Source organism: Mus caroli, chromosome 6 (assembly GCF_900094665.2).
Source record: "Mus caroli chromosome 6, CAROLI_EIJ_v1.1, whole genome shotgun sequence".
In the NCBI taxonomy this organism is placed as follows: domain Eukaryota; kingdom Metazoa; phylum Chordata; class Mammalia; order Rodentia; family Muridae; genus Mus; species Mus caroli.
In genome coordinates this window covers 108,173,935-108,185,781 of record NC_034575.1, presented here as the reverse complement: position 1 = coordinate 108,185,781, position 11,847 = coordinate 108,173,935, and the positions used below count along the sequence as shown (strand labels likewise).

At 36.7% G+C, this 11,847-nt stretch overlaps 1 protein-coding gene across 6 annotated transcripts in view; it reads right to left on the bottom strand.

Annotated features, from left to right (window-relative positions):
• Setd5 (SET domain containing 5) overlaps positions 1–11,847 on the bottom strand; it is a 75,079-nt gene that overhangs the window by 46,370 nt on the left and 16,862 nt on the right. For 3 of the 6 annotated variants that reach the window (XM_021164226.2, XM_029478742.1, XM_029478741.1), the window contains exons 2-3: positions 2,522–2,708; positions 1,505–1,729 (exon numbers count right to left, since the gene is read on the bottom strand). Coding sequence is in view for 2 of the 6 variants with exons in the window: in XM_021164228.2 (XP_021019887.1) it covers positions 2,522–2,592 (71 nt within the window). In the remaining 4 variants the exon portion in view is untranslated. Of the gene's footprint in view, positions 1–1,504; positions 1,730–2,521; positions 2,709–11,847 lie in introns of those variants that run through there. The other 3 variants (XM_021164228.2, XM_021164230.2, XM_029478738.1) reach the window with 2 other exon arrangements.

Genomic DNA, 11,847 nt, shown 5'->3' with positions numbered 1-11,847 from the left:
TCTGTTTGAGGACCTGGGTTCAAGCCTCAGGACCACAAAAAAACAAAAAACAAAAAACCAAACCACACAAAAAAAGAAGTATTAGTATTGCATGTCTTTATTAGACAACCATTTTATGCAAATGATTATCCTTTTTCCTCCTGTGACTAAAATGTCTTAAGAATTGGGCATACACAGAGAAATTGGGCTTACAACAGATATATCCCATCAATTATGTTCAATGAGCAATATGCAGCCTCTTATAAGGCTACCTCTTAGAAAGTAACTGATTTTTGGTCATGCAAGAGATGCAAAGATCTTTTTGTGGTCGTTGTTATATCTACAAGTTTTCCTACAAGTAACCTGGTATATATAATTGTAAAATGTAAACTACTACAATCAAGAGTTAATAATTTCAGAAGGCAAGGTATAGGTTTCTTCCTTGGTTAGATATGTTGCCCTTAATACCACATTTAATCTTGAGAATGCTTGGAACAATGGTTAGACATGATGAAGTAAGGACAAATATCATTAATAATTAGTAAAAGACTAGCAAATAAGCTGAATAATTGACATCAATACCCTTTGTAAAACTAATCAACAAGAAATGTGAAATTGGTTGTTGACCATAGTTATCAGAACTTTGTCTGCAGACAATGAATGAGAACCTTAGAAAGTTCTAGGACACAGCACTACAGTCGTAGTACAGGCCAGGCTACTTTCATTCTGGCATTATTCCTTGATTCCCCAGACCATATGTGCAGCTACTGTTATACTTTAAAGAAATTATCTGTTTAAAAATAACTGGTTTAGGTTTTTTCCTTACCTACCAATTCCAAACTTACTTGTTTAGCCTCTTTATTTTTCATATACATTAATACTTTCTACTGATACATCATTTGGTAACATTGCAGTAGGTTATTTTCTGACTTTATATAGACCTATAACCACTGTACAATTGAGCTGGCTATCCAATAACACAGAAGAGTTTTAAGTACTTTATTTTAGAGAAAAATTACACAATTGGAAGTCTCAGCTAATAGTATTTAACTAAATCTTGTTGGCATGCAAAAACCATAACCAAAACCAAACCACAAAAAACAAAAAAACAAAAAACAAAAAAAACAAATGACAGCAACAAAACAACAACGACAACAACAAAAAAAAAAACACTATAATAAAGAAAGACAACTAGTCTTTCCTATGCCCTCCCTCCTCCCATTGTATTATGGGAATAAGCTTAAAAATGACTTTCAATTCCAGACTACCCCAGAATATCATATATTACTTCCTAGGGTAGTTTCATGTCTTCCTCTTTAAGGAACACAATAAAAATCAACATTATGTAGTTTTATGAAGAAATATACATGCTCTTTAATAATATCCTCAGTTTTAAGGAAACCACTATTAACAAGGGACGCCATTCAACCCAGAATTCTGGAACAGTCGCTTTGCTTTGCTGAAGGGGAAAGAATTCCCAGGGACTGAAAATGGCAAGAGAAACGGGAATTAGAGCAACACCCACCTCACTCAAGAAGTGGCTGTGGGATCAAGAGTCTGAACTGGACCTGAACATATTCAAAACACCAGGATTTTTCCAGCCCAGACCCTAATCCCTGGTACTGCCTGGAATAGACTTGGCTTCTGGGGGTGTGCTGCCCCCTAGGCCCCTTGGGTCTCTTTCGCTGGACTTTCACATCCTGGTGTAGTGCCACTTCGTCTTGAAAGGTAGGGGGCTTCCACTTCCTTTCTGTAAGCAAGGAAGATTGGGTACAAGGGAGGTAAAAGGACAAGAGGGGGGAATCTGTGAGCGGGGGCAATCTTGGACAACTTAAAGAGAAGGGATACAAAAGGCTAAAAAAATTTAAACTGAATAATATATAGAATTGTATAATGAAGGCCTACCTTCATTGTCATTTGGCATTTAAATTCTTCAAAGAACTGAGTCTATTTTAGGGATTGGGCCTTTCGACAAATTCTGAATTCCTAACGCTGCTCTTAGCTGAAAAACAAGTTTGGTACCACTGACTTTGAAGGTCCTCTTTCTAGGCAACGAATATTGTAAAAACAGATGATACAGCTCTCCATGCCTTCTACCCCACAGTGAGCTGGTTAAGCAGTCTGCCCATATAAAGTTTCAGCCCCTTTATTCTAGAATAATGACAAGTACATAGGAAGAGGCCTTCAAAGAAAATCAGTTGGAAAGAAAACCTACCTCTCTTCATCAGAATTAACTCTTTAGAAGGAGGTGGTAACACCTACTTCATTACAATCTTCCCCACCCATAAAACAAAGGAAAATGTAACCACTGCTTTGCAACTTTGATTCTATTTACCCAGAAATCCCTCCTTTCCTCCTTTCCTCCCCCTTCTAATTTCTTTGTCCCTTCAACTAGGGGGTGGGGAGGGGGAGGGTAAGCCTAATGTTTTCTTTAGTGGGATAGGTTTTAAGAAAATATTACATATAGCTTATGAACTGCCCAGAAGAAATCCATCCTCACACGAACTTGTAGCAATCCTATTATCTAGGAAATACCACTTACTCTGATCCAGCAGCCATATCTGAGTAGGAAGTATCTGGTGTGGTGACTCCCAGAGGGATTGCAATGCTCATGACGTCCAAGACAGCAGAGGGTGGGAATCACGGGGTCCAATTAATGGAGACTGACCACTCAAAGAGTGGGGGTGAACTGCAGAGCCTCAGCCAACATGTTACGGACATGAGGAATCCTGCCACAGAAAATGAAAATAACCACTGACCAGAGAATTTTTTAAATTTATCTTAAATGCTGTAGGGTGTTTTATATTGTTAGGATAGTACTTTTTGTGTTTGTGGTGTCTCTGCACAGTGTATGCTTGTCAAGTGTGTGTATTTGAGAGTACTCATGTATGCACATGGAAACAAGAGGATTCTGGCTGTCTTCCTCTATGGCTCTCAAATCTTATTCCCTTGAGAAAGGGTCTCTTACTGAACTGCAAAATCACCGTTTTGGCTGGGTTAGCAGGCTGGCCAGTTAAGTTGGTAGGATCGACTTATAGGATCTATGCCTACCAATATTGGTTAGAGGCATGTGAAGCAACAATCTTCTGTCCTTTGCATGCATGCTGGAAATTTGAACTCAGGTCCTCAAAGTTGTACAAGTGCTTTTTATACAGTGAGCCATCTCTCTAGCTCCCTGAATAGGTATAAGGTTTTAAAAAAGTTGTCCGTTGGCTTACTATGTATTTTAATTTACTAATGTTCTACAAAGGAGGTTGGTAAAACGTTACGATTATTTTTAAATTTCTATTTTCATTATTTTCTTTTCTGCCAAAGTGAAAACAATGGTCTGACTGGCTTACTAAAAAGCACATGTTCCTCCCTCGTTAGCTGCCCAGCAGACACACTTTTCTAGTAGTCTAGGATATTACCAAACAAATTTTAAGATTCAGGATGGTTATCAGAAGTACCCTACAACTATTATTCCTTAATAATTTCATTTAAACTTCTTCTAGGCAATCAATACGCATAGTTTAATCAACACTCAGTTATCCCTTCTAAAATAAACCGGGTAGAAGATATCAATTAGTTGTTTGATCAGATAGCCATTTCTTATGCCCCAACTTGCTGTGTTTAAAAAAAAAAAACATAAATAAATAAAATTAAATAATTAATTAATTAATTTTTAAAAAAAAGAAAAGAAGAAAAAAAAAAAAAAAAAAAAAAACAAACCTATGTGTTTCACTTGCATGCTGTACATTAAATGTATGCAGTACCCACAGGGGCCAGAAGAGGGCACTGGATCCCCTCAGAATGGAGTTTTGGACAGCTGTATGCTGCTATGTGGGTGCTAGGCATTGAATCCAAGGTACTGTAGAAGAACAGCCACTGGTTTTAATTAACTGCTGAGCCATTTCTCCACCCTCTCTGACTTCTTTTAACTAGTCTTAGAGATCATGTAACTATCTAAAACCCACAATTGTGCAGCAATATATACTGATAGATATGAAGAGAAACGTGAGTGAGAGGGGTGAAGGGAGAGAGCTAAGTATGTGTGGATATAGAGGACATACAGAAATTTGTACCTCCTGCTCAACTTTGTTTTGATTTAATAACCACTTTAAAAGGATGTACACATGTACTTTTTCTCTTTGAAAGGTAACAGAAATCCTAAACAACATTGTATGACAAATATTATTTTGCATAAAAAAAGCAATGAACATACTTTGATTTGGTAACCATAAACTGGTATTATTTAGGAAGAAAAAAAAATCAGTGAGTAGTAAATATGGAAAAAATCAGATTAAGGCATTTGGAGGTAAAAACAGAATTTGCATGATTCACATTAGTGGTTTCATACTAATGTAAAAAGAGTCACTAAAAGATGAAACAAGCATTTTATGTGTCTAGAAGTCAATATAATGTCAAAGACCTCTAGACTAAAAAGACTCTCGTGAACACAGTAGGTCAAATAATTATCAGTCAGGTGGTGGGGGTGGCATAAGCCTTTGATCCCAGCACACAGGAGGCAGAGGCGGGGGTGGGGTGGGGGTGGGTGGTTCTTGAGTACAAGGCCAGTCCAGTGTATATAGTGAGTTCCCAGGACAGCCAGACCTACCCAGAGAAACCCTGTCTCTAAAAACTGAAAAAGAAAGAAGTAAAATTATCAATACTATTAAAAAATAGCTAAATAAAACAAAAAGTATATGATACCAACTAAAATCAAATAACGAAGATTTTAAATAGTTACTGATTTGAGTCATGTGAATTTCATTTTGATAAATAAGACATTAATGTGGCAAAAGAAAGCTAATTCTGAATGGTCAATTAGTCCAAAATTAAGACCATATAAAGGTATTACTTTTGCACCATTACTTGAGAAAGCTACCAATGTGATAAACTAAAGCAGCTTTCTGTAGCACCTGGGCCTCTTGAAACAGGGTATGCCAAAATACCTGTTCTCATCCAACTCAGGGTGACACTGTTAAAACTAAAACTAAAATGCAAATGAAGTCAACTTTCCTATCGACTTGACACAATTCATGAACAGTGTGACTGCTCCACTTGCTGTCTTTGTAGCAACTTGCAAATAAATATCCATCCCCCCTCAAGTAGCTAAACAAGAATTCTCAAAAAACAATTGGGGAAATGACACAAAAATCTTCAAATGGCAAAACAAAGAGAACACTCACAAATAAACCCAAAGAGCATTTGAAGGGTACTTCTTCTAATTTTAGTTAGATAATTTGCATTAAGAAAAGCCTAGAAGTTGTTTGACCAGATAACCACCAGAATCTGTCAGATGATCATTATTAGTCAGAAGAATTCAAATCATGTGTTCTATGTCAGAAAAGGCCTTAAAAATTACTCAACAGTATTAATGATTCTTTGCTATAGCCACCACTAACATAGATTCATAAAAATAATTATTACCCATCTAACTACCTATCATCTACAGACACACATAGTTAATTTTCTCCCTCTGATAGTAACTTGAAAAAAAGATGTATTACAAGGCAAAAATGAAAAAGTTATTTCAGATAGTACCTCCTCTCTAGTGAATAAATTATTTTTACATTGCCTTATGAAATTTTAACACAACAGCTAGGCACACACACCCAGTAATCCCAGCATTCAATAGGCCAAGGCAGAAGGTTCAAGAGGGACCAGCCTGGACTACATACTTGTCTCAAATGCAGTGGTGAGATATTACACCAGCTATCTGGACAGTTGATACACAACTTTAAGAAACAAGAAGTTAGCTTATTAACTTCTCTTTGTAAATTCTTTTTCCTCTTGCCAATTGTTATATAACTGTACTACTGCTACTATTCTGATAAAGGCAATTTTAATAGGCCAGCTTGACCATGTTGTCCTAAATCATAATAATGGGGTTTCCTTTTTAAATGTCTGTTTTGTCTGAATGTACATCTGAAAAGGGTATCAGCTCCCATGAAGCTATAATTATAGATGGTTATGGGTGCTGGGAATTAAACTTAGGACTTCTGGAAGAACAGCCAGGGCTCTTAACTGCTGGGTTTTCTCTCGAGCCCCAATGATGAGGTTTCCTAATTCAAATTCTGATACACGAAACTCTCTTTATATAGTTCCTTCACTGAAAAATGATGTGAAATATAGCTATTTAAATGATAAAGAACTTTTACTAGATTACCCATATACAATCTTTTATTATAATATCTCATGTAAGAAAACATTTACTCTGGTTTATCAAGCTAAATTTTAGCTAGAGTAACTATTAATTTAATCTCCTAATTTGGAGATGTGTAAGAACTATGTCTAGACAAAAGTAATTTCAAAATATAATTTATTTCATTACTTAAACTCTTATCACCAAAACACAAGTCATGGCAGGGATTAAAAAACAAAAACTTTTTTTTTAAACCACTGCTGTAGTTCCAATGATTAAATACTATGCCTGACATATCAAGAGGAATCAAGAAATGTTTACTGAGTGATCCCATCATAGTAACCAAGTTCAACATTTACTAAAATTCAAAATATAACAAATGAAAAGGATTTGGGACAGTCACCTTTGAGGTCCCCCAATTATCTGCAAGTAGCTCTGAAACCCTAGAAAAGGCTGAGACACAGTTTAATATATGAAGAAACACTGATGTGCTCAAAAAGTGGAACACTACAGATCAATAATTTTATTTCTGTATTACTTGTTACTTTCCATTTACAACTAACATAAAATAACTTAAGGAAGGGAAGGAATGACCTTGGTTTCCAAGGTGATGAGATACTGCCCTTCTCTAAAAACTGTTTCCCTCAGGATTCTCAAGTTTTTCTTGTCTTTCCACGGGGGTTCCAAACTCAGTAACGTTTACGTTTCTGTTTTGTTTTGTTTGTTTTTAAGCAATTGCTATAGCCCACATCAGACTTAAACTTGTATCCTCCTTGGCTGACCCTCCCAAGTGCTATTATTGGCACACACCACCACATGGGGCACAGACCTCTTTTCATCAAATACCAGATTTACTTTGGATACAGGCCTAGCAAAACATTTAAATTATGACTCCTTTCTTTTCCCCATTCCATTCCTTATAAAAAGTGGGGGCAGGGGTATCGGTTCTACCTGGGGTCAATTCCATCAACTTATTATATCCCCAAAAGGAAAGGAAAATAGGGAACCTATTAAATTTGGGGAAAGAAGATGAAGAAAGGGAAGGGGTAGGTGATCAGAATTTCTTAAAGTCATGTTTTTATTTCACAAAGTCAAATATAGTACTGACCAAAATGAGCTCTCAATATCCAAAATAATAACAGGCCATAAAGAAGGAAGAGAGCTGTTCAAAGTCACCATCCTTTAGAGGGCATGCCCTTTACATTTATGTGTGTGGGTGTGGGAGCGCACATGTTTCCAATTTTTAAAAATCTGGAAAACAAAGTAATCTTTAGAAAAATATTTTCAAAAGTATATTCACAATTTTGAAGTAAAAAAAAAGGGTTGAAGGTGACAGTAAAAGAACTAAAATAGTCAAGTATTCAGCAGCAGCAAGTAAGAGAAAGGACAGAGGCAAAGTAAAAATATAGTTTCACTCTGCCATCAATTATCAACCCACCAGATCTACAAAATACTGGAACCACTAACAAACCCAGTCTGTCTTCCAATACTGAGTACTCTTTTGAGAGTTACCATTTATATGTAGTTTCTAGACTTTTAAGATTTCAGAAGAAATGTATCAGACAGGTGAGGCGGAAGCAGCTGGGAGACAAGAGACCAGTAAACAGTCAACCCAATGAAAGAAACGCACAAGTCAGCTTTAGCAATCCTGTGAAGAGGACTGGCAGGAAGAAGAGTGCAGCTTTAGAAAGAGAACAGGCCTCGTATGCTTCAGACAGTCTTTGTACTGAGGCTGTGGACCTTGGCCACTCTCCCAGAGATGATGCAATCCTGATGAACAAGATCTGCTGCCAGACAAGCGATTGTTAGCAGCCTTTGCAGACAGCAACTCAGCCAAGAAGCAATCTCTGAGCAGCTCCCCATAAGCCATCAGAATGTCAAATTTCTTCCATTTCAGTCTCTGATAAAATAAAGGGAATATCCCTACCCCACACATCCCAAGCCCTTTGTCTTCCCCTGCTTTTCTTTAACTGTGTTTAAAGTCTCCACCACTCATAGTTATATTTCAAATGAAACACCAAAAATATTTTTACTTTGATAAACAGAATTCTCTAAACATATTAACGATAAGACCTTTACAGTAAAAATTTATACTAGTTTCCCTCAGTTTCCCAAGAAAAACCTGGAACACAATAGTTTCTTGTATAAAAACTGCTATGAAATCTGATACTAAATTATGAGTCACAAAAATAAAGATAAATATTTAGACTAATCTAGGGCCAGAGAGGTATATTTTGTATTCTGAAATTACATGGAACTCAGTACATAAAACAATGTCATCTAGGAGAGAAAATTAGGTCAATATAAACATTAACAATGTGTCTTTACAATGTTAGGTACAACGCCTCCTTTTCTAGGGGCAGCATGACTTCAGATCTTACTAGAGTTAATGATTATAATCCATTCACTTAGACTCCAACTTAAATATATATTCAATTCAAAAATCTTCCCTAGAATTGTCATCATAGGCCCAATTTCTTTTCAGTTTAGGTACTGGGTTTTTCATATACAATATTGTTTGTCACCTTGTTAAAGACTTAGGTTAGGGAACTTCAACTATAGGAAGCCTCAAACCAAATTTCTTTTTAAAAACAACCACCCTTAAACTGGGACGCAACTCAAAATTCAGGTTTCTTACACATATATATTTCTGAAAGCATTATGTTCAACCCTGTATTTAGATAATGGAAATTAACACATATAGCACAGCTCTGAAAATTCTTTAATAGGCTAATGAGTAACTGAGTTAAGAGAGAAATTTTGTACAAAAAGAGATAATTTGGTAGGGTACTTGCCTGGCACCACAAAGCCCTGAGTTTTCTTAGCCTTGCACAAATTTGGCATGGTGTTATGAGGCTACCTATAATCCCAGGACTTTGGAGGTACAGGTAGATCATTATCAGAAATTCCAGGTTATTCTGGGTTACATATAGCAAATTTTGGGCAAATCTGGGATATGTGAGTGAGCCCTGTCTTAAAAAAACCAAACCAAACAAAACAAAACAAAACAAAACAAAAACCCTTCAGAAAAACTGCAAAGGGGTTGGGGGAAAAATTGCAATTTTATGATTTGATCTTTCAGTCTGCATATCTAAAGTGCTATACATGTGAGTTGAATTTTCTCTTAAATCAGTTTTTCTTGTGACTATAAAATTTAAAAGGGGGGATTGAGAGAGTGGGACTGGGAGGAGAAGAGGGGAGAAAAAATGAAAACCTTTTTTTTTTTTTTTTTAAATGAAGTAGAAACTCTTATGAGGACTTTAAAATGATGAAGTTTCGCAGGGTGTGGTGGCGCACGCCTTTAATCCCAGCACTCGGGAGGCAGAGGCAGAGAAAAAAAAAGAAAAAAAGATGTAGTTTCACTTTCCCATCAATAAACAACCTACCCGATCTACAGAATACTGGATCCACTAACAAGCCCAGCTTGTCCTTCTGCTTTACTCCTTTTGTTTGCTTGCTTGTTTGTTTTTCGAGACAGGGTTTCTCTGTGTAGCCCTGCTGTCCTGGAACTCACTCTGTAGACCAGGCTGGCCTCAAACTCAGTAATCCGCCTGCCTCTGCCTCCGGAGTGCTGGGATTAAAGGCGTGCGCCACCACACTGGACTTTACTCCTCTTTTTATACTTCACACACACACACACACACACACACACACACACACACACACACACACACACACCAGTTCAAAATGTGGGTTTTTAACACACACAATCAGCTTTCTGCAGAACTCATATACCATCTGAATTATATGCTTATCTATTTCTAGCCAAAACCCAACTCTCCCAAGGGAAAAAACTAGCAGTACTACTGTTTTTGCTTTGGGAGAAAAGAGTATTAGGACAAATGATTACATAAGGAGCTAGAAGTGTTGTGATATAGCCCACAATTTAGTTCAACGACTTCAGAAACATTGTATTACACAGATGACTTCTAAATGTATCAAAATAAAATACTTATTTTCTTTTTTCCTGCTTCATATTTTCTGTGAATCCTCAACTTGCCTGGCAATTTATGTCTCAAGTAGGTACAACAGAAAGAATACTGTCCCGCTCTAAGAAATACATGGAGAAGAATCTGCAGCAGGATATTTATGAAGCTTGTGCAATTAGAAGAATCTACGAAGAAAGAAGTGCCACACTAATAACTTGAATGTGGCTAAAAATAGCTTCCGCCTTTCCACACCCAAAAAGTATAGGAAGAGGAAATGGGAAAAGTATGACAACGAAGTAAAATACCCCACAATAAAACCCAAACAAAACCCCAAAAGATACAGGCTGGGTGTGGTGGTGAAAGCCCTTAATCTCAGTCCTAGAAAGGCAATCCCTGTGAGTTCCAGGTCAAGCTGGGCACACAGTGAGACTGTCTCAAAACAAAAACCAACAAACCAAACAGTAAATGGGAGAGAAAGGATAAATACTACAGGAATATTTATAAATATTCAGAGATCTGGTGAGATGTTCACCTAATTTATACAATAGTAAATTGGGCTTAACTGTGAAGATAGTGAATACAGGCAAAAGATCCAGGAGCTGTAGAAAAAAGAGAAAGAGAAACAGATTGGCATAAACTTGAAATATGTGACTTAACAATTCAAGCCAAGATAAAATTTCCTTTTCTTCTAACTCTTGTTTATCCTTTGGTTTCTTAAAATTGACATTCTCTCTAGGGGATTCTGGAGCTGGTAAAATGTCTGTAAAGCTTTGCTTACTATGAAGCAATTTTAAGACCAATTAAAAAGAAAGTCTTACTTATAATGGCTATGATAGAGGTCAAACCGTACATTTACCTTTCCTAGATAGTTATTTACACGTACTAGGAGGCATACCTCATAATTGTACTGGTTTAAATAAATCCAACTTCATAAAAATAGTTTTAGGACTTAGAACATGGTTTTAAAAAACCTCTGTGTGGACACATGCTCATGTGTTCATTACGAGTATGCCGGTCAGAGGAAGACTGACTGATACCTGAAGTTATCAGTCCTTGCTTAAGGTAGGGCTCCTGTTCACTGCTGTGTATACATGCTAGCTGGCCTGCATACTTCAGGTGATTCTGATGATTTTCCTGTCTGGACTCTCTTACAGGCTGGGATAACAGACCTGAACTGTGTACAGCTTTGCATTGGTTTACTCAAACCCAGCTCTCATGCTTGTAAGGCAAGTACTTTTAATCACTGAGACATCGCCAAGCCTTGATTATTTTACAGACAAAAACATAATTAGAAAAAGATTAACTCAGGGAACTGAAGGTATAGCTGAGTGGTAGAGTGCTTGCCTAGCATTCAATAAGCTCTAGGTTGTATGAGTAACAATGAAAGAGGGAATTTACTCACAAGAAAGTCACAAATATAGCAGATTTCAAAAGAAAATTAAGATTTTAATGTGTAGCTTTTATTTATTAAACTAATTACTTTGGGTAGCAATATCTAAATTAAAAGTGTGTTTATTAACAAGTCCAGAATCTTCCAGCTCTTTGGGTGAATTTATATTATATAGCTTTACCTTGAGTTTTATATTATGCAGATTTCCCACTTCTCCCTTTATCAATGACAACAAACAACTACTATGAACATAAAAGCTATCTGAAGGTGTGTCTTCCATTTTAGGTACTCTGTAGGCTGATTTCAAACTCCAATTCACCTGCATGCTAATAATAGGGATGTACCAAAACACCCAGAGTTTTATATGGTGGTAGGAATCAAGTCTAGGGCTGTTTGCATGGTAGGCAAGCACTTTTACCAAC